General features: G+C 34.4%; 5 protein-coding genes and 1 pseudogene across 10 annotated transcripts in view; 4 read left to right on the top strand and 2 right to left on the bottom strand.

The window, feature by feature from the left end:
- The window catches only part of LOC113501399 (anaphase-promoting complex subunit 5-like), a 6,450-nt gene extending 2,321 nt beyond the window's left edge, over positions 1-4,129 (bottom strand). Inside the window, exons 1-13 of the mRNA XM_026882530.1 lie at positions 3,909-4,129; positions 3,544-3,620; positions 3,124-3,331; positions 2,883-3,016; positions 2,702-2,808; positions 2,333-2,492; positions 2,066-2,250; positions 1,670-1,949; positions 1,331-1,481; positions 1,099-1,161; positions 975-1,055; positions 170-604; positions 6-86 (exon numbers count right to left, since the gene is read on the bottom strand). Coding sequence (XP_026738331.1) covers positions 6-86; positions 170-604; positions 975-1,055; positions 1,099-1,161; positions 1,331-1,481; positions 1,670-1,949; positions 2,066-2,250; positions 2,333-2,492; positions 2,702-2,808; positions 2,883-3,016; positions 3,124-3,331; positions 3,544-3,620; positions 3,909-4,038 — 2,092 coding nt within the window. The 5' untranslated portion in view covers positions 4,039-4,129. The remainder of the gene's footprint in view (positions 1-5; positions 87-169; positions 605-974; positions 1,056-1,098; positions 1,162-1,330; positions 1,482-1,669; positions 1,950-2,065; positions 2,251-2,332; positions 2,493-2,701; positions 2,809-2,882; positions 3,017-3,123; positions 3,332-3,543; positions 3,621-3,908) is intronic.
- Positions 4,130-4,458: 329 nt separating this feature from the next.
- LOC113501454 lies at positions 4,459-6,835 on the top strand (annotated as a pseudogene).
- Positions 6,836-7,937: 1,102 nt separating this feature from the next.
- Positions 7,938-8,888, bottom strand: LOC113501463 (protein transport protein Sec61 subunit beta-like). Its single transcript, XM_026882619.1, has 3 exons — positions 8,744-8,888; positions 8,457-8,659; positions 7,938-8,170 (listed from the first exon to the last, which is right to left on the bottom strand). Exons 1-3 carry the CDS (start codon positions 8,744-8,746, stop codon positions 8,083-8,085), a joined length of 294 nt encoding a protein of 97 aa, XP_026738420.1. The 5' UTR covers positions 8,747-8,888; the 3' UTR covers positions 7,938-8,082.
- An 837-nt stretch (positions 8,889-9,725) lies between these two features.
- On the top strand, positions 9,726-12,957 carry LOC113501456 (2',5'-phosphodiesterase 12-like). The gene is made up of 8 exons (XM_026882607.1): positions 9,726-10,130; positions 10,511-10,634; positions 10,754-10,893; positions 11,089-11,251; positions 11,331-11,619; positions 12,036-12,156; positions 12,437-12,588; positions 12,714-12,957. The coding sequence occupies exons 1-8, from the start codon at positions 9,845-9,847 to the stop codon at positions 12,819-12,821; spliced, it is 1,383 nt and encodes a 460-aa protein (XP_026738408.1). The 5' UTR covers positions 9,726-9,844; the 3' UTR covers positions 12,822-12,957.
- A 1,871-nt stretch (positions 12,958-14,828) lies between these two features.
- On the top strand, positions 14,829-16,900 carry LOC113501459. 2 transcript variants are annotated; one of them, XM_026882610.1, is made up of 4 exons: positions 14,829-15,031; positions 15,113-15,556; positions 16,354-16,510; positions 16,651-16,900. In XM_026882610.1, the coding sequence occupies exons 1-4, from the start codon at positions 14,962-14,964 to the stop codon at positions 16,880-16,882; spliced, it is 903 nt and encodes a 300-aa protein (XP_026738411.1). In that variant the 5' UTR covers positions 14,829-14,961; the 3' UTR covers positions 16,883-16,900. The 2 variants fall into 2 exon arrangements, with proteins under 2 accessions (XP_026738411.1, XP_026738412.1); XM_026882611.1 differs by lacking the exon at positions 16,354-16,510 and having other exon boundaries at positions 16,651-16,890.
- An 89-nt stretch (positions 16,901-16,989) lies between these two features.
- Positions 16,990-21,567, top strand: LOC113501462. Of its 5 annotated transcripts, none has more exons than XM_026882615.1 (4): positions 19,098-19,466; positions 19,753-19,881; positions 20,867-21,218; positions 21,296-21,567. In XM_026882615.1, the coding sequence occupies exons 2-4, from the start codon at positions 19,811-19,813 to the stop codon at positions 21,497-21,499; spliced, it is 627 nt and encodes a 208-aa protein (XP_026738416.1). In that variant the 5' UTR covers positions 19,098-19,466; positions 19,753-19,810; the 3' UTR covers positions 21,500-21,567. The 5 variants fall into 5 exon arrangements, with proteins under 5 accessions (XP_026738419.1, XP_026738414.1, XP_026738416.1 ...); XM_026882616.1 differs by lacking the exon at positions 19,098-19,466 and adding an exon at positions 19,519-19,611; XM_026882618.1 differs by lacking the exons at positions 19,098-19,466; positions 19,753-19,881 and adding an exon at positions 16,990-18,072.
- The last annotated feature ends 52 nt before the right edge of the window (positions 21,568-21,619 follow it).

The following is a 21,619-nucleotide window of genomic DNA, read 5'->3' as shown; positions in this document are numbered from 1 at the left end:
CTCACAGCAAGATTGAAGTACTTGTAATCTGGCTTCACCGCAAGGAGCCGCTGTTGCTATGCGACATTTCGTATAAAGCAACATGGCTGAAATAAACCAGGAATTTAGAATGAAATATCCCATACCCCGAAGAAAGACTATTTATATCTAATTTTATAGATCACTTTACCTCTCGCCATATCGTATGCACTTCCGTCTGCCATAATCGTGGGCAAAGCTTTTCTGACTAGTGATAATGCATTCTTCGCACAGCCCATACTTAATTGTACATTTGCCAAGTGCATTTCTGCACTAGCAGCTAGGTAGTGCAAGTGATATCCCTTAGCTAGCCACAGTGCCTCATTAAGCACTCTTATGTTAGTTGATTGAATATTACTGTAGGAATGTTGGACTTGTGACATGAGTATCATTGCTTTGACTCTTAGTGATACGAAATGGAGGCTATCATCTTCTGTTTTACAGTAATCGAGGATATCATATAGGGAATCCAGAGCCTCGCTCGCATCTCCTTTCAGGTAATACATTTCGGCTTTTAGAAGCTGACTTTCCCATCTATCAGAAGATGCCAGCTGACGTATGCTTTGGTCTGCCTCCTCCCATTTTCCTGAAATCGGTAAAAAGATGTTCAATTCAATAAACCAATAGCAGTCATGGCAAAATGCTCATAAAATAAAATCTATACAGTAGATACACACTTATTTATACTAGCACAATCTTGACTTCGATGGATACATTTACATCCTTCGCAGGACGGAACTAAGACAATAAATCTTACGAGCTTGAAATAAAGGCACTTTTTTTTCACAAACCATATACACGGAAAACCGAATCCTGAGTTACGTTAACTGTCAGTGCATTATACAGTATGCCAAGTTATAACTGCAATAATAGTCGCGTGAATTTTGCGTGTTGTTATTAGGCACACGTATTCATGGTGTATATTATATTATAATATGGTAGTGTGTAGCTGGTACCTGCCCGCAGCGCGGAGTGGGCGTGGTAGCGGGTGGCGACCTGGTGCGCGCGCGGGCAGCGCAGGTGCGAGGCGAGCGCGTGCGCCAGCGCGGGGGCCGCGCCACGCCGCGCACGCCGCCGCGCCCGCGCCGCCCGTCGCGCTCGCCTCCGTCGCGTGCCACACGCTGCCGCTGCCCACCGTGCACTCTGAACAACACACAAACTCCTTAAATCTTAGCTTAACAATAGTGTTCTTTAAAGAAATAATTACCTCGGAAAAAAAACACAGATTTTTTTTTAATCTGTAGTGAATTTGTCTTTGTGGATTAAGTTGTTAATAATTAGAAATTAGTCTATTTATTATACACAGACATACTGGTATTGAGGTCGAGCAGTAATTGACAAGCTATTGATGCCATTTCAGTCTTTCCATACAAGGCCCATAACGCAGCCGTATTCGCCAGCCCAGCCATTGTCAAATCAGTCATCGAATGTAGATAGTTTATAGAATCACCCCGCATAATGACCTGTGAAGCAAAAAGAAAAGCGACTATTGAATATTTATCTGTAAAAATAATGTCTAAATGTTCTGACCAATGAATTTGATTATGTTTTATTTTGACTTGTATTTAACACTTCTTTCACGTATCGTTACAAAGTGGCTTCTCAGTCTAGAAATTAACACTGCATGAATTCGATGACCTCTCGTTTTTACCTGAAAGATGTAGGCTGGCTTAGCGCCATTAGCGGCAGCATGCTGCGCCAGCAGTTGCGCGGCAGCGGCCGTGTGTCGCGGATGCGAGGGCGTGGCGGCGGGCGGCACTGTGGGCGCGGCGGGCGGCGGGCTGCTGCGCGGGGCTCGCGTCAGTAGCGCCGCGCGCCGAGCTCGCCCGCCCGCCAGCGCACCCCACGTCGCAGCACCTACAAGGCACGCGTAATCTGCCGCCTCTTGCGCACGCGCTAAGGCTTCTCGAACCGCTTCCATTGCCACAGATCTAGACCATTTTCATAATATTACTAACTTGTAAGATGTAAAGACTAATGAAATGTTTTCCTAATTTTCACTTAATATTAATTCTTGCTCACAAACTTTGCATTATGTTGTACTGACCTGTGACCGAAATGCGTATGCATAGCAGCCCTGTTCAATGCAGCGTAGCGGAAATTTTTGTTCCTGTCGGTACCAGTATTATTTCCAGAAGAATTGAATATTGTGCGATCAAAGTAATTATAAAGAGAGTCCTGAGCACCACTGAATTCTTTTGTTCGAATACAGTTTAGGAAGCTGAGAAAATGCTGAAAAATATAAGTATATATTTCAATTAAATGCACCATAAGAATAAAGGATACAATTAATAGTTTTTAGAATTTTGCTTACAATATCAGGATATTCAGGTATATCATTCATAATTTGTATAATTGTTTTCTGTAGCTGTCTTGGTGGCATGGCTTTCTTTTCATTGATTTGTAACAGATTGGCTTGTTGAGCTGTAAATAATTCAGCTTGTTTTCTTGACCATTGGCATTCTTCAAAACTGCTAAAAACAAGACACAAGCTCCAATCAAGAAGTATGTTTGAATAATTATGAATTTAATCTAGAAATTTATCCTACTTATTGGTTCATCTTTTATTTTATTATTTTAATTATGTTTAGAATATGCTATACTTTCATTAAAATATTAATCATAGAGGTTTTGTTTTAAAATTTCTTACTATTGAAGTTACAATGTTTAGCTATGTACTTACTTATCCCTATCAATAATGTTCATTTTCATTGAGAGCTCAAGTGGTTTTGATTCCTCTGGTATAACTGGTGATGTAGAATTTCCTTGTTGTTCCATATTATTCAATTTCTGTGGATATAAGAAACAATAAATATAAAAATTAGCATTGCCCTATTGTATTTTTTTTTATGTAAATATCTTACCTCTTTACTCAAAGATCTCATCATAAGGCCTGGTCTTCCTCTTTGGTAATACAAACAGAATGACTTATACAAAGACACAACTTGTACAAAAGTTAACTTATCCAAATGTAGCAAAATTCTTCTTAAGTATAGACCTGAAATGATAAATTAAAATACTGTTTTAGAACTTATTTCCAAGTATTACTAGTATTTTTTTTTTGTTTTAATTGAAATATAATTATAGTGATAAAAAATTAATTACCTAATACACTGTACCTAGCCATTATACAAGGATTAGACTCAATCATTAGCTTGTCTATTGTAGAAGTCACACAATCTGTCAGAGCACTGACTCCATTAACATATATGTTTTGCAGGCGTACACAAAAGTTTTGGAGATGGACACTCAACAGATTGTAGCGGCCATCAGTGAGAAGTGCTTCCAGTTCTTTAAACTCCATATCTGGACACTAAGGAAAATACTTTTTTATGGATATTATAAATATAAACTAAATACTATGTATATAAATAATTGTTTGTCTGCAAATGTTTTAACATTCTCATGTAAGTATTGAATGTTTAAATTGTTGTAATTTTTTACGAGAAATAAAGATATTTTAACTAATAAATAACACTATTATTAATAATTAACATTATTAAAATTGGTAGATATTGTATTTACCTGAATAAGTTTTAATGCCAGCATACAGAAATCTTTCCTATATTTAGGAGCAACAGTGCAATCTATCATCCTGTTTGCTGTAAATGAAATACAAGACACTTATTTTGATAATAGAAATACTTACATTGATTTTTTTAATGCTTTACTTTCTGTTGTCTCATTGACTTTAAAATCTTATTTAGACCACAAACTGACGCAGATGCGATGGCGGTTGATGGAGAATATTTTTGTCCCAAATGTTTGAATCAAGGATGTGAGAGAAATGGTTTCAAAGTACCCTTGTAAAACTACTGAATGTAGTTGATCTAGCCTATAAAGATGTCGTTTATAACTTATATTTGTTAAATTATGTAAACACACCATACCTTCTATTTTAAGTAGACCATATTCTCGTATAAACGCAACCACTGCTATTTTATGAGGAGTTATATTTTCAATATTACCCTTTACGATCATTAATTTCATAATGTCTAAACTATCACTGCCTAAATCCATTATAATATTATTTATAGCAATAAAAACACAAAACACTATCGAATATCGATTCGAAACCGTGACAGTTGACAAGCTGCATGTAATACAGCTGTGAGCTGAGGTAATTTAGTGTTACTATAATTGAATTATGGTAGCACTCAAAAGGTCTCAATTGCTTTAAAAAATACATAAAAGTAAGAAAATATTCAGTTAAAATATAACTCCATAACTCCAGTATTTATAACTCTCTTTCCGTTTAACTTTAAAAAAATATATACCAGTTACTGTTCGGTAGCAGTGGTAACCCTAACTGGTTACCAAAAATATTTATCTTTGGTCGTTCGCCTCGACATGTTCTGGACAATGCAAGTTGTTGTGAAAACAATTTTATTCGTGGTTTTTATTAAGTAATCGCGCTTTTTGCGAAAATGAAGAAAACAAAGTTGTAATCGTTTATAATTTGTGATGGGATATATTTACAGTTTTAAGTTATTATTTTTGTTTGTTTAATTGTTTTACAAGAGGTAGCCATAATAATGGATAGAGCAGAGGTTGCGTTTGCTATTTTATTGTTATATTTTGTTGTAACAATTGAAACTTCACGTGTTACTGTTTATCAAGGAGATACATTACCTCATCATGGTCGCTGTGAGCCGATTACCATTCAGTTTTGTCAACAAATAAGATATAATCAAACAATCTTTCCTAATTTACTGAATCACGCAAAACAAGAAGACGCTGGTCCAGAAGTTCACCAGTTTACTCCCCTGATTAAAGTGAACTGTTCACCGGATTTAAAATTCTTTTTGTGTTCAGTATACGCACCAGTTTGCACAATACTAGATACAGCTATTCCTCCATGCCGTCATTTATGTGAGTCGGCTAGACAAAATTGTGACGAGCTCATGATTAACTTTGGATTTCATTGGCCTGAACACTTGGAGTGCTCGAAGTTCCCCGTGGCAACTGATGAAAATGTGATATGCGTCGGTGATAATAATATTACTCATGAATCTCGAAAACATACTGAAACTAAACTTCCCAAGGTGGATTTCAGAATACTAATGAAAGAGACCCAACAAAGCTTCATGGAGCAAAAGATTACGGATTTGTTTGTCCTGTTCAATTTAAGGTTCCTAAGAACTTAGACTTGGAGTACTCACTTAAAGTTGGAGATAAGGTTGAACATGACTGTGGTGCTCCTTGTAGTGGTATGTTTTTCAGTTTAGATGAAAAGAATTTTGCAAGATTATGGATTGGTATCTGGGCGACATTGTGTACCGTCAGTTGCCTGTTCACAGTATTAACATTTCTCATAGATACAGACAGGTTTAGGTATCCAGAGAGACCAATTATTTTTCTATCAGTGTGTTACCTCATGGTGGCTGCGGCATATGTTATGGGTTGGAGCGCTGGAGACAGTGTTAGCTGCCAGGGACCATTCCCCTCAACAATCAGTGGGGCAAGATTACCTAACATATCAGTTATAACACAAGGAACAAAGCATGAACCATGCACAATACTTTTTATGGTTGTGTATTTCTTCAGCATGGCCTCAAGCATTTGGTGGGTCATATTAACCCTAACATGGTTTTTGGCGGCTGGTCTTAATGGGGACATGAAGCCATTGAAGCAAATTCCCAATATTTTCACTTAGCTGCCTGGGCTGTGCCTGCTATCAAAACAATATCAATACTGGCCATGGGAAAAGTGGATGGTAAGTTTTAACTATAGCCAATCCTACTGATAAAATGTAAAAACTGTGTTCTTATACCATGTTGCATACAGAAGTACAAAATTAAATTTGTAAAAATCCTTACATAAGCAACTTTAAGACTTTTTTTACCTATTTTATTAAACTTTTTGTATTTATTGTATTTACATTGTATTTTATAAACACATTTGTATTTCTGAGCAGCATCAACTCTTTCTTGTAAAAACTACATAGTCTTACAATTAATTAACTAGAACTATTAATAAGTTATGAAATTAAAGTAAGTCCCAGGCTACTAGTAAGACAAACTCATAAAGTCCCAATAAATCACCAATTTCTTCCATTAAAAGTTTATTAAAACTTTCAACTTCAAACTGAAAATATTCTCTATTTGAAATTATGTAAACTATAATATGTTTTTGTTTCATTTCAGGTGATGTTCTCTCTGGTGTCTGTTATGTTGGACTGTGGGATGCAGAAGCACTTCGAGGATTCGTCTTAGCACCACTATGTGTCTACCTAGTTCTTGGAACCATATTCCTACTGGCAGGCTTTGTTTCATTGTTCCGTATAAGGACTGTTATGAAACATGATGGAACTAAAACAGATAAATTAGAGAAACTGATGATAAGAATTGGTGTGTTTGGAGTTTTATACACAGTGCCTGCTTTAATAGTGATAGCCTGTCTCTTCTATGAACAAGCTAGTTTTGATGATTGGATGGTGACTTGGCATCGCGATATGTGTTCTACACCTCTTTACTCAATCCCATGTCCTTTCACACGCCGAGAAACAGATCGACCGAAATTTGAAATGTTTATGATAAAATATTTAATGACCATGATAGTTGGTATAACTTCCAGCTTTTGGGATTTGGTCTGGTAAAACTTTAGTGTCTTGGCGTCAATTTTTCGACAAAATTAAAGGGCGCAGGGTTGAAGCATATGTGTGAATTGCTTTAAATGTTGTCTCATTTGCAGCTTTTAATCGTGTCATTTCCCGCCGTTAATGAGATTTAACCATTAGGGCTGCTAGCAGCTAAACAGCAGCTCCAAACTCATATAGAGTATTCATGACTCCAATCAATATTATTGAAATTCAAAATAAGGCTGACATTGTACATATATTTTTCTCATTTTATAATTAATGTGTCTTAAGTATAAGATTATTTTCTATTTTTTGTAATTATTTTTAAGAAATAGGATATCAATCAAATTAAAATCAATGTATTTATAATTTGTTTTATTTCAAGTATTAAATCAGAATAATATTAATATGTGGTAAATTTATTTGCATACCTTGATGAAAGTTTTCGTTCCTTGTTTTATAGAAAAAATATCTTGAAAATACTTTTTTCTGCACAGTCACTAGCACGCAGGTATTAAAATATACAATACTTTGATGTCAGGGCTATGTTATTGTTAAGAGTAGAACCAGGTACTTTCTAGAGTAAAAGATTGTTTCTTAAAGACATCAAAATTCTAAGTTTATACAACATTTTGCTGCAAAAATACAATTTAAAAAAGGAACTATTTGCTGTAGATATGTGTTATAATGTTCCTAGTAAAATATATTTGCGGGGTTTGTTAGTTACCTCATTTAAATAAGGTATTTGACTAAATATATCTAGTTTAGTTCATTGGGTATGTTTGAAACATATAACGTCACTTGTCGCTAAATAGAGTAAACTAACGTCAGATTTGAACTTTACCATATTTTATTTTTGATACTAATAATTTAAATAAATATGAATCTGATAGGTAGGTACACTTTTTTTGATCTACCTGCCAAACTTAATTGATTCTTTTTTTCAAATACTCAATTAATTACATCAATGGGTGTAATCATAGGTCAACATTACACTGATGCTATTACCGGTTTTAGTTTAATTCAGTGTAAAGGTATCTGGTACTCAGGTCTAACATCTAGGTCAGCTATTAGGTAAAATTCCTCATTATGACATATTCACTCTGTCTGAATGAACTGTGCATCATCATCCTTTAATAGCCCACATAAGCCCTTCACATCCAACTGTGTATAAGAACTTAATATGTTTATTGTAGCAGTGTAATATCATAATGAATGTGTAACTTTTAATAGCTTGACTTTTTAAAGTTGCTGTTAGAAAGTTAAAATGGGAAAATTTTACTAGATATTTGTTTTTTTCAAAGTTTCCATAGCTTCTAGTATTTCAATAAAAAGTCAGTTTATAATGTATAGAACTTATTTTACTGCAGAATAAGATTAAATTACATAATTTAATAAAAAAACATATCTTAACACCAACTCCATATCATTCACATAGTACTTTCACTCATACTCATAACAGACAATATTAAATATGGTTCTGTTTACGCTCTTGTGTATTTTCCCCAGATGTGAAGCATGAACACTGATGCAATGAAGAGTAGAGACATGACTAAAACTGGAACAGGTCCTCTGAAACAAAAACAATACTTATCAATAAATATAGTATTGATTTTATAACATTTAGAAGAGAATACTTAACACAAAGTAAGAAATAGTGAATTTGATAAAACATTATCTAAGAGATTATTTAAAATAATTACTAAACATCATGTTTATATTATGTCAACACAACAGTCTTTTCTTGCATGGCATATGTTAGGTGCACCTTCATATGAAAAAAGAGAATCCACTATAGATATTATCATCTATGTAACTAAAACTGTGTGAGAGGGAGTGTAGTATAAATATAACTTACACTTTGACGCCTGGAGAATCATCAGTATAGAAACGCCACATTCCACCTGATCCAGCGCCAGTGCTGCGATTCCTCGCAGCAGTAGTGGTTGTTGTGGACTTTCGCTGACGAACTGTGCTGCCGCTGGATGATCTTGGTGCGGTAGTCGCCTTGCTTGGTGAACGACCACCAGATCCTACATTCGTGGAGCTTGGAGAAGGAGGCTGAAATTGGAAAAGTAAATTTAGTCAATGCAAATAATTAAAAAACTAAACACAACACTATGAGTTAATAATTATTACACTTACCATATTTGAATTATGTTTTCTTTGATTAACAACCACCAACTAAAAGCAGTGATTATGAATTTGCTTTATAATTCAACAGCACAAATTATAAAGTGGAGCAAGTCGAACGAGATGTGAACCGTGTTGGCAACTATCGTGCAACGCGAACAATCGCCTTGACACGTTGTCAAACAATGTTACCAGTATTTTTTCATTTCATCGCAACAAGGAACAAATGAAAGTCGATAATAAAAAAACCTTAAATATTTATTGTTTAACATACATTTGACTGGAATTTTATTTTATACATAAAGTCGCAAAATATAACTGCTTATGACTTATTTTATTGGTAGCCAAGTGACGGCTTTGTTCAATTTTTTATAAAAACATTTGTGGACTTTTTTATAAATTAGAAAACAAACATTATCTTTTAAATAAAACTTTTGTGATTTGATTTATGCGGAACGAAATAAATCCAGGCATAGGTAATTTCGAGATTTTATCTCAATTTGTTTGTTTTTTCAATCATCAGCCTGTACGTAGGTTTTCATTATCTGTATTAATTTTAATATGTATTATCTTCGTTGGTCACACGTGACACGACTGACGACCTGTCATTACTTGTCAATAAATACTAAAAGGTTATATTTTCATTAATCTCTCTACGGTTTGGGAGAGTTTTAATATTTTACTGAATATGCTCTAAATCTGTGATAAGTAGTTAAAAGTATATGTAGTGGTTATGTTATTCCGATTTTATCACTTAACCACCCGTTTTTATTCTTCCGTTATATCAAAATCAAAATTCAACAACATGAACAAGTGCTATTTTAGATACATCAAACAGGAAGATAAGGTCGATATTTCCTTCTTATTAGACATTAAAGGTTCCGTTAGGCAATTTAACTTTAGTAGAAAGCCTACAGAAAGTTTGCAAGTTTTACTAACCCGCATAAAAACTAACATCCAAAAAGCTATGAGCAAAGGAAATAAAAAGAAAAGTCGGCAAGTGAGGAGAATGAAGATATTAATATTGAATTCTATGATTCTAATAATGGTATTATTAATGAAAACAGCACTTGTAATGAGTTATTTTCGATAACTGGGCCAGTCACATTAAAAATGTGTGATAACCTCTATGAGGTTATATTCAATTCACCATGGGTTGTAAGTATGAACTTACCTCAAAGCATTTTAGCTGGCTTTCCAGTATATCCTGAAAATTTAGAACTACAATATGCTGTACATGAAAAATGTAAATTTACCTGGTACAAAGGTTCAGTACTAAATGATTTTGGAAATGAATTTAACGATAGACACATCAAATGGGGTTTGGCTGGCAACACCTTTATATATACACCACCTGCACAAGATATTGGCTTGAAATTGAAATTAGAATGTCTACCAGGCAAGTATAATAGTTAACTTGTCTGCACCGTAGATGAGTAAATCTGTCATTGATGAAATATCAATTTGGCCTATACAAATAAAAATGCTATATGTCTGAGTAAACCTAAAATCAAACAGTAGAATAGAACAAAATCAATGAATCACTGTAATTTGTCTTATAATTTCCGCATGAAAAAAGAGAAGACAATCATCTCAGACGATAATGTTTTTTTTTTAAATAGGCTCTATTTAAAAAAAAAACATTACTTGCTGGGAAGGGGCCAACCTCTTTTTCTTCCAAAGTTTTCTGTTGTGCATGATTTCACAACACAAACATCATTTGACAAAACCATCGTCAGATAGTACAATGTATGTTGAAAACTTTAATCCTTGTTTTAGGAAATGGTACAACATTTGGTCCTGCAGTTGAGGCAATATCTAAGAATGTGATTGAAGCTGGTCCTGGAAACTGTCCATTTGAAACAAGACATCAATTCACAAGAGATAAATTAAAAAATAAAAGGTATGACAGAAACTTAATACTCTGTATAAATCTAGCAAATAATAATTTGAAATAATGATTTCTTTAGCCCTGTTTTGGAAGTAAATTAATCAATTTTTACTGTTGTTGTTTGTTTACAGCTTTAGATGTGTTACATACAACATATTGGCCAATTTGTACTGTGATTCTGATTACACCAGAACAGTGCTACACCCCTACTGCCCTCCTTATGCTTTACACATTGATTACAGAAAACAACTTATATTAAAAGAATTACTAGGTAAGATATACTTTTTTCTATGACTAATATCATAGATAATTCCTATTTCCTAATACAACAGATTTTTAAATAATTTGAAAGTACTGTACTCTCTGATTGTTTATGAAAATGCAATTTCATTTAACACCTTAGTATTTACATCTTATTTCCTTAGATAAATTATTTAACTTAAACTTTTTTCAATATATATTTCAGGATATAACAGCGACATTATATGTCTCCAAGAAGTGGATTGTAGGTTATTCAACCACTTTTTGCAGCCAATTTTGGCATCTGAAGGTCTCAGCAGTTCATTTTACAAGAAAGGAAAAGAAGTTGCTGAAGGTCTAGCTTGTTTCTACAGGAAAGACAGATTTAAGTATGCACAACCCTTTTTATCACATCCTATGTGTACCCTGCTAACCTTTCTAATATCTTTTACACTAATTTCATTTTAGATGCGCTGGGGAAGAAAAAATTGTCCTTTCCGAAGCTGTACAAACTGAATCATGCCTCCAACCTATTTGGGAAAAAATTAAGAACAATACACCCCTTATTACGAGACTGTTAGATAGATCAACTGTAGCTAGTGCTACATATCTAGAGTCCATTGACAACGTAAATGAGGTTTTAATAGTAGGAAACACACATTTGTATTTTCATCCTGATGCAGACCACATAAGGCTTATTCAAGGAGGTATAGTGATCTATTGGTTGATGGATATTCGAAAAAAACTTGCTTCAAAGGTAAGGGATATTACAGCGCTAGTTATTGGTTGATATGTAACATGAGATAATAGGGATGAAGAATGGGCAAAAAAATAAAAAGCTTCTGTCTGCCGTGTGGCACAAGCCGGTGACAGAAGCTTTTCTCGTCTGTCTAGACAATTAAAAAACATTCACATATTTTTGTCTATAAATGAAAATTGAAAAATCAACATAGAGATTCCCTGGAAACTGAACAATTTATGTTTGTAGGACAAAAAAAAATAGTAATCATTACTATCTAATATCATAAAGTTGGTAATTAAAAAAGAAAGTTGTCTTCATGCTCGTTGTATTGTGTGATCACATAGTACTGCCAAAGATATTAAAAAGAAATCATACCGAAATGTAAAAATCTATTACCTAATAATATGCATTAAGCAAATTTTTAATTTCAGTATCCAAAGAAAAGGATAAGCGTCATATTATGTGGTGACTTTAACAGTGTTCCTTCTTGTGGCATCTATCAACTATATACAACTGGTAAATCACCAAGCGATTTGCCTGACTGGAAATCCAGTAAGTAAATATATTTATAATTTGACATATTATATATATTTTATATCTAGCCTACTGTGTCCCAGTTCTGGGAAAAGGCCTCCCCCAAATGCTTCCAAAACTCCGTTCTGTGACACTTTGATCCAGCCCGCGCAAATTTTAGTCTTAATTTTTAAACAACTTGATTTTTCATGACCTATGTTTTTTGACCCATCATGTTAAAAACCACATACCTACATGATCTGTGCATTCAATAAGTTGGAAAGCTGAAAATACGTCGTCGTTTAATTTTTTCCTACAGATATAAACGAAGCTGTGTTTGATCTGAGTTTGCAACAAAACATTTCACTGGGCAGTGCATGTGGAACACCTCCTTACACAAACTTCACTGCCGAATTTGCAGATTGCTTAGATTACATATACTATGACAAGTCTAACTTAGAAGTTGAGCAGGTAATTATTGAACAGAGTATTCAATTATTTGTTCATGTTGGGTAAAAATAAAACAACCTCATAATACAATAGGTATAATAGGCATTTCAATATCCTTTCATAAATTCTTATTATCTTAATTACAGGTTGTCCCACTTCCAAGTGTCGAAGAATTAAAATTACATACAGCTTTGCCGAGTGTTGTATTTCCCTCAGACCATGTAGCCTTGGTCTCAGATTTACGATATAAGTAGCAATTTATTGTATAAAAAAACAACAATAGTTTTAATACTTTTACTTATTGTTAGAGAGCTTTCTTCATATTTTGTTATTATAGTACACTTACAATATTTAATATAATTTAAAATGTTACATAAAACATTGTTTATATTTGTCGCTTTTTTTCTTTTTCCTGATGTCTTTTAAACTGCACTCTATAGCTATTGTTTACTATAATGATTTAGTTCATTGATTTATACTAAGAGATAAAATTTCGATATGAAGATTTTCGCGTGAATCATCACCTTTTTACTTAGTTGTTGAGTTAACGTGACATATTAATTAATTTTTTTGACTCGTGTTACAGATATATGTTTGGAATTTTTCAGTATTGACATTCTTAAGACAAAAATAATCTTCACTATATTAAGGGACATACTGTAAAGAAGTTACTGATTTGTGTTGAAAAAAAATATATTTTATTTTAATATATCTTACCTATATATCTTTTTTTCTGTCACGGGATCACTTCATGTGCAGAGACTCGGTCGTTTTTAAAGACGTGCACGGGGACACAGGTCCAACATGGCAACATGTAAAGGCCTTGTTGAGAACTTTAATCTAAAATGATGGGGTATCAACCAGGGGCAATCCACCCCTGCTGTATTAAAGAACAAACATGGGCGGCCCAAGGCAGCTATAAAACTATTGCAAATTGTATTGTGTATAACTAATAAGGGCTATTGGTGTTAATGATGTTAAATGGAATGGATTCCTTCACAAGCTATGAAAACTATAACAGCTGCCTTTCAACACATAAAAATGGAATTAAATAGGCAGGTGGTAACTCGCCGTCTCAAAAATGGGCCCCCATTATACCTCCACGACAGGCAGTTAGAGGCAACATCAGTGAGATAGGCTAAGGCTGTAGAGAGGTGCGACACTGATTTCACCATCGCGGGTCACAGACCCGGAGCGGGTTTCCTCTTCATTACGCCACTAGCTGTTGCCCACGACTTCGTCCGCGTGGTAAGAAGATATAAATTAGGAATTTATGAACGGAAGCCCTCGAAGATGAATAATTTTCCCTGTTTTTGCCACATTTTCCATTGTATCTTCGCTCCTATTAGTCGTAGCGTGATGGTATATAGCCTGAAACCTGCCTCGATGAATGGTCTATTAACACAAAAATAAATTTTCAATTTGAACCAATAGTTCCTGAGATTAGTGCGTTCAAACAAACAAACTCTAGCTTTATATATTAGTATAGATATAGATGAATATAGATTAGACACTTCCACCCCTGAGCACCCCAGCCAGTTAAGGCAAGAACGAGCTGGGAGTCCCCATAAAGAGTGACCCCCTGGGGCATTCAGGTTCCGTTGTGTCGCTACTCACAAACAGCTCGCCACAAGCTGCCCTGCAGATGTAAGCTCCTACATATACCATCAGATACATTTTTTGTTTATATCTCAAGGTTTGAAAAAGCATACTAATGTGCCCTCTGGTCATGCGTTATTCCGATGGAGAGATAACGACTAGCACCGAGGTGGGTAATATAAATATTATTATTATATTTTTATCGAATATTACCAATAACTTAGTCCACGACGTCGTCGTCCGTGTGGGAAAGAGACAGGTAAAAAAAATATTTAATGGTTTTCCGCGGTGTTACCAAAATATGGAATAGACGAAGAGGAAGATATAGATGGCTAAACGCTAATCCTTGAAAAAAAAAACTGGGTAATTCCTTCGACATATATTACTGTAGTCATTGAAAAGGTCAATAGTACAAAACGTAATTGTTGTTGCCCGGAAGCAAGGCCGGTTGATTAGGTAAAAGAATCTACCTTATATCCATATTACATATATCATAGCCACGATGACGAAATAACGGGCAACAGCTAGTATATTTATAAAAATTGTCTCCAAGTCAAAATATGCCTGTGCTAAACTGGGAGTGTTGCCAGCAATCCAAAAACGCCGTGGTAACCACAGAGTACGGTACGTTGTTATTTATATTTTGTTGTTACTGTCAGTGTCACACTGACATTGTTTGTTACGTGTGTCGTGTCGAGACTAGAGAGGTATAGCGGAAAATTTCCATTTTTACTTTTCTAGTTTAATATTCAATATCACATTAACCGTGTATGTTTAATTAGATAATCAATCAAAATGTATAAAGTATATACGAGATCTGGCAGTTATTTCCAGAGTAAACAATATTTGCCGAATTCATTGTTTGGTAAGTTCATGACCTTGATAATTGTTTATTGTGTACAATCGAACAAACACTGTCTTATACATTGCTGTGAAACTCTTTCAGGTGGTTTTACTAACAATGTCGGACAGGACATTAACCGTATACACGTCACTACGGGCCTCAAATTTCCTCCGGCTGCTGCCCTAAAACTGCCGACGAATGTAGTTGATATAAATGCGTCCGAAATGAGTAGATTTTCCCCGATGAGGGAACGAGACATTTCTGGACCGGTTATTAGCTCATGCTACAAAAAACAGAACGATTTTGGCAAAATTGACATCACTGTTCAATCAGATCCTCATGTTAACAAATATGATTGCCGAGGAGCCGTTAGTTTGTCATCATCTATGCAGAGCAATGTTCCCAGCCCATTCAGTGGAAATCATACTCACCTCAATATGCCGGGTTCACAGTGGGGACAAGGATATAAGTATTTATCTGATCACCTTCATGGAGCCCATTATTTGACTCTAAGAAATGAGTACCGTGCAAGAGTTTCAAGTGACGGTATGTGCATAGAAATAATTAAATGACAGCACTAACCTCTATATTAATGATAAAGCCTGGTTATTCATTTCCTTTGTTTGGGGGAAGATGGTGTTACTTCGCATTGTCTTGCACAACATGAAACACTAATTTGTTTTTGTGCTTTGTTATTACATCTTTGTTGGGGAAAACAAAATATTCAACAAAGTCTACATACTTGGTTGAATATTTTGTATACTAATATACATATATTTGTAAAATATATGTATATTAGTATTCTGTACAAATCCGTGTATATGAATTGCGTGTATATAAATATTTTTCATCCACTAACCAATGCATTGCTTTGTTAATAAAGACCAAGTAAGTAGTAACACCTACAAATGGAATGTTGTTAAACAGCTATGACTTTAATTTTCTCTATTGCATTGATTTCTCATTGATCGATAGTTAAGTATTTATTGTGACTCATGTAACAATAATGATGTCATATTATTATGCATACAAGTGCCTGCTCAAGTAAGTAGTATTGTGTTCAATTTCATGCCAGTTGGACGATATTAGTTCCAAAGATACTTAGTAAAAATAAAACTACTCAGATTGCCACTGATATCTATTAAATGACCTACTGACCCCTACATTTTTATTAAAGACATTTACATTCATATTTTTTTTTTATAATAATAATCATTAACATGAAAAATCATTGAGAAATCAAAAAGCTTAAGATCTTGAATTAAAATTAAAAAAGCATGCAATTGACACAATCATCCAATATTTGTATGTTAATATTTTGTTTACCTTTTTTCAAAGCATAGCTGTTGGAATAAGACTTATGAGCACAGATACAAAACCTCAAATGAGTTCTAAAGAAAAGTTCAAAAATGCTATCAAAGAGTATGGCTCAACAGTGGTCGTTTTTCATGTGGGCATTTCCTTGATATCATTGGGAACATGCTACCTTCTAATATCTAGGTATGTTATGTTTTGCTGTATATAACAAACTCATTATCACAGATCATCTATTTCATTCTTAACAAGAATCATTTAATAAATTCAGAATTTACTATATTTGACAATGCATCATATGATATATTTCTTTTTATTTATTTCAGCGGAGTCGATTTAGTAGCAATACTAAAGTATCTCAATATAAGTGAAGGCACTATTCTGAAGGCGGCCGGATCAAATGCGGGTACATTTGTAGTGGCGTATGCAGTGCACAAATTTTTTGCTCCTTTCAGGATAGCAATAACATTGACTGCAACACCATTCATTGTACGATATTTAAGAAGTGCTGGCTTTTTGAAGCGCGCTGTGTCTTCTGGTGGAGGGAAACAAGTCTAATAAAGTAATATCATATGATATCAGTTTTATTATTGTAAAGAGTTTAAACCTCTGTAATTAATTTTAAGATTTTAAAAGATCATGTGCCACAATATTCTGTTGCTTACAGGTTACCTCACTGAAAGGCCAAAAACCGCATTGGAGCCACTAAAAGTTAATTTAGTTGTTTTTATTTACTGATCAAAGCAACCTTTGAATTATCCTTTGTATAAATTCAATATCAAGAAGGTCAATGACATTCATTCACATTGTGTACCTAAAGGCCGCGTGGAAGACGCGAGATAAGGTGTATGGATCAGGTGGTTACACTCACTATGCAGCACTATGCATAATAACTGTATGTTAATTTTAAGAATTTCAAATTTCTAGAAATTTCTATAATAATATTACAGGTGTACGACACGATGCAAACTCGTGATCAACACTTAGCGTTAACGTGTGTCATAAGTTGGAACACAAAAAAACAGCCACTAAGTATGTAGGTATAATAAGTGTTTTATTGTGAAAACATGTTGCGCACATGAAGTCAACGAACCTAATGTTGGATTTTGTTATCATAATATAGGTAGAAATTTGAGCACCAAAAAACTTTTTTTTCTCGGTCCGGTTCTACTTACTAAGTTTTACCTACATGAGGCTTTGTTTACGTTTGAGTTTTAGAGGCTCTGCTGCGTAATGAGTTCTAAATTATCGAAAAAAATGGGGTATAGGTATGTTTTTATGGATTATAACACTGGAGTTCTTGAAATCGTGAGGCTCAAATTTGAGAGTATCTGCCCTCTGCAATTGTTTGCTAAATGAAGGTAGGTACTTTCAAATACCAACATTAACACCAGCCTTGAACCCTCTCCTGGGCATAGGCCGCATAGCCTCCTTTGGTTTATGCCATTGTTTTCTATCTCTTGTATATCATTATATTATGATTATACACATTCTTTTATCTCGTAATCAAAAAATGAAGAGGATACAGTGATTCAATTCAGAAGCCTCACGTGACGTCAATTACCAGTACGCTTCTTACTAGGTTTTTAAACCCTATCACCAAACTTAAGTGCTTTTTATCTTCCTTACTTTTTAATGATGTGATATAATTAAAAATACCTACTTAACCAATTTTTTTTAAAAATTTATCTTCATATGATTTAGTCAATTACCTTATTTCGACCACTGAACTACAAAATGGTGACTTGGTAAGGCCATGCATTGAACATTCCAAGATCTTAAGCAGAGGTTTTGAGTGACCCGTTTAATAAAAATGTTATACGTATATATCAAGTCAAGTCGTCAATCACATTTTACAATAGATAACAGTGTCAAATGTTCATAATAATTATTATATAAATTTATTTTGTTTATTCAAATGAATGTGTGACAGATACTACATATCACGGAGCACTTATTAGTATGTATTTGATATAGTGTAGTTGAAGATAGTGAGTTGCCTAAATAAATTGTTTGTAAATTTAATTAATAAAATGTTTAATGTTAAAGTGCTTAGTGTTATAAACTTACTCTTATGTTCTGTGGTTATCTATGGAGGATGTAATAACAGGTTTGTGGAGAATTAGATATTGTTATAAAATTTCCTACTTTATACTTAGTTTCTATTTAACTACTTAAGTACCTGACAAGGTAAATAATTACTGATAATTTGTGTAAACTAAGCTTGAGTTATCTCAGATAAACTTTACCTATAAATAGCTATGTATTGATTGTCAGACAAATATTTGTAAACGACTAAACTTAGTAGAAAATTCTAAATTAACATCAGACTTAACCAAGACATAAGTACTAAAACATTTACTGACTTGATGAGGGCCAATAACCTACCCTTGGTGTTACCCTCGTTACCGCAAGCTCTTACGCCGACAAATGCTTGTAAGTAGGGCGATGTCTTAGGTTGAATAACCACTAGGTATAAGTTGCCTATGTTGGCTAGAAGGAAAGCTTTAAGTACGTTATGTAAGTATTCTTTGATAATCTGAAAGAAAAGAGTTAAGTATTTTTCAAAATGGTTTACATTCTGCTGGACCTACGTCTTCGCTTGCCAGTATACTATTGTAGTCTTTGGTCTTCGCCGTGGTTAAGGAGAGGATACCATTTTATATGGCGCATTTACATTAGTCGGTTAGACCGTATTCGGCTGCTGGCCGAATTGAGGTATTAGGTAAGCGTTTCTGTTAAACCGAATACAGCCGCCGCTTTCGGTGACCGACCTAATGTAAATGCGCCATCATTATGTATTTCTACAAAAGTATTCAATAGAGTTATATTCCGCACATGTCTAAAACTAAGTTATAAGATTATTTTTTGCGAATTAGAATCTTATTTTTCCTTTTTTTTGCTACGCCAGATGCATACCAATAAAATAAATCCCTTTAGGGAAGCTAATGTGTGATTTCGTTGAATTAGTTATCTAGGCTAAAAAGCCATTGTCGTTACGTTATTGATCGATTGCCTAAATATTCGTCAGTCGCATAAAGATCGTCAGTCATCTTGCTGTTTTTGTCTCTTTCATTCTAGCGGACAATGTTCTTGTTTGCGTTCCCGACTGGATAGTGGGTCTTGTCCAAGTTATCTCACTGTAAATGAAGTTGTGTTTTAACTTAAATTCAAGTTATTCAAGTCATTTTTTTTCATGTTTTAGTTATTGTAAAAAAATAATGTTGACGTAAATCGATCTTACATTGTCTTTATCTGCATAGCAGTTCATTGTCTGTTGCTTTTACGTACGTAATGTATGTAGGTACCTATAAGGTACCACAGTGAACTCTGCTGCTGATAAGACCTTATCTATAGGTCAACATTTAAATATCTATTCAGCAGTCGCGATACAGACTAAATCCTGCAATGTTTTTGTCCCGCTTTAGGTTCAATTAAATATAAATTACCTACTATACAAATAAGAAGCTAACCTCCGACTTGAAAATGTCTGATATCGAAAGTAACACGTGCGGGATAAGTGGAATTGATTTAGGAGGCGTCTTGGAAGACGAAAGTTAAGTGTACAAAATTATCTAACATTGTTTTATTTGTGATGTGTTTTTGATACACATTAGTTATCCAGATCGAGCAGAATTTTATTATAAAGTCGATGTAGGTAGTTGAGAACGCTACTTGCTTAACTAAGTAGGTACTTAAATATCTTTAATCTTTATTGCTGTTTTATATTGGTTTTTGCCCAAATAGTATTATTTATATAACTAAACAAAGCAGCGGTCGCAGGAAGGTATGCCACTATTTTTCGTGTAGGTACCTAATGAGTATAATCCCTACTTAATATTATAAATGCGAAAGTAACTCTGTCTGTCTGTCTGTTACGCTTTCACGTCTAAACCACTGTACTGATTTTAATGACATTTGGTAGATAGAGTTGACCTTGAGAAAGAACATAGGATAGTGTTTATCCCGGACTTTTGAGAGTTCTCTTGGAAATGCGATATAACCGACCTAGACGCGGGCGAAAAGCTAGAAGACATATAATAAAGACGTTTTCACTCTTACTTTCCTGGTAAATAACTATAAATCCATGTAGACATGCGTAAAGCAAAAGAAAACTACGTGGTCGCCTTGGTTTGTGATGCCGGTGATACTCTGCAACTTTGCGGTGGAGATAAAAATTTAGATTGGATGGTCCAATCTACATATTAACAAAACGCAGTAATAGGTAACGCAGGTACGCGTAGTTTGCCTGTTTAGCCTGTTAAGCCAATTATGGAGGTCCGATACCTTTTCGGAAGGATCTTAATAGGAAAGCTGAAAACACTTGCACAGACTAGTCTTCCTTACAGACTCAGTTTCTTTGAGGCAGGAAGCAAGCTGCTAATATAGGTTGAGGTAAGCGTTACATTCACAACTGAGTACTACTATCCAATTGTTCGCGATGGTTAGGGTAAAATCACCTCTTCTGACATTGCCTGCCTGCAAGGCGCGATTAGCAAGGTTGGGAATTATGATATTTTAATGAACGCTTTTTCATTGCAGTACTGACCAAGTCGAGGATGGGCAGTTCCTGTTTGACTTCACAAAAAATGACGACGTTGAGGTTTGGCAAGAGCAATCTGACACAGTGCGCGATGTAGGCATGTCCAAAGCTGTATTTGTGATACACAAGAATATTGCTTTCCGAAGAGCTATATTTTTCGCTCTTTTAAATCCACAACTCAACGGAGCTGGATTTGCTGGAATACGAGCTATACAGACATACAACCTGACAGGCCACACAAAATTGCAAATCAAGTGTAGGGGCCAAGGGCAATATAATGGCTTCAAAGTTATTTTGAGACATAAAGGTTTAAATGATGAACCCAACTATTCATTTGAACAATATTTTCAGGTAATTTCTTCATTGCCATAATCTTAAATTACTTTGGTAATCTTTCAAATCCTCCTTATTTATGTTTTCTGTTTCAGGCACCAAAGGATGATTTTGCTATTCGTAATCTTAAGTTTTCCGAGTTTAAAGCTTATTACAGAGGTAAAAGAGTGAACAACAATGAAACTTTAGACTTGTCTCAAATTACTAGTCTAGGGATACAGATGTATGGTGGAGTTTATCAACCAATCAAACAAAAAGGACCAGCAACTTTGGAGATTGACTGGATTAAAGCTGTATAAAGCACACTTTTAATGTTCAGTAAATATTATATTGTGATGTAACTAAATATAACACAACTTTATTTTCATAGTTTTGTTTACTGCTAAGTTGTATATTTGTACCTATTTACTATTATAGTA

The sequence above is a fragment of the Trichoplusia ni genome, chromosome 15 (genome assembly GCF_003590095.1).
Source record: "Trichoplusia ni isolate ovarian cell line Hi5 chromosome 15, tn1, whole genome shotgun sequence".
NCBI classification, from domain to species: domain Eukaryota; kingdom Metazoa; phylum Arthropoda; class Insecta; order Lepidoptera; family Noctuidae; genus Trichoplusia; species Trichoplusia ni.
The sequence above is the reverse complement of the archived record's forward strand: the minus strand, read 5'-3'. Positions and strand labels throughout refer to the sequence as shown.

Bases quoted from the DNA above. Each gene is read 5' to 3' on its own strand.
- LOC113501456 (XM_026882607.1), top strand. From the start codon at position 9,845: ATGTGTGATAACCTCTATGAGGTTATATTCAATTCACCATGGGTTGTA. The intron at 11,252-11,330 runs GTATGCACAACC...ATTTCATTTTAG, and splicing joins TACAGGAAAGACAGATTTAA to ATGCGCTGGGGAAGAAAAAA. The intron at 11,620-12,035 runs GTAAGGGATATT...TTTTAATTTCAG, and splicing joins GAAAAAAACTTGCTTCAAAG to TATCCAAAGAAAAGGATAAG.
- LOC113501463 (XM_026882619.1), bottom strand. The intron at 8,171-8,456 runs GTAAGTTATATT...TTTTTGTTTCAG, and splicing joins GATTCTCCAGGCGTCAAAGT to AGGACCTGTTCCAGTTTTAG.
- LOC113501462 (XM_026882613.1), top strand. From the start codon at position 18,358: ATGTTTAATGTTAAAGTGCTTAGTGTTATAAACTTACTCTTATGTTCT. The intron at 18,435-20,866 runs GTTTGTGGAGAA...TTTTCATTGCAG, and splicing joins TATGGAGGATGTAATAACAG to TACTGACCAAGTCGAGGATG. The intron at 21,219-21,295 runs GTAATTTCTTCA...TTTCTGTTTCAG, and splicing joins CATTTGAACAATATTTTCAG to GCACCAAAGGATGATTTTGC.
- LOC113501459 (XM_026882610.1), top strand. From the start codon at position 14,962: ATGTATAAAGTATATACGAGATCTGGCAGTTATTTCCAGAGTAAACAA. The intron at 15,032-15,112 runs GTAAGTTCATGA...AAACTCTTTCAG, and splicing joins TTTGCCGAATTCATTGTTTG to GTGGTTTTACTAACAATGTC. The intron at 15,557-16,353 runs GTATGTGCATAG...TTCAAAGCATAG, and splicing joins TGCAAGAGTTTCAAGTGACG to CTGTTGGAATAAGACTTATG.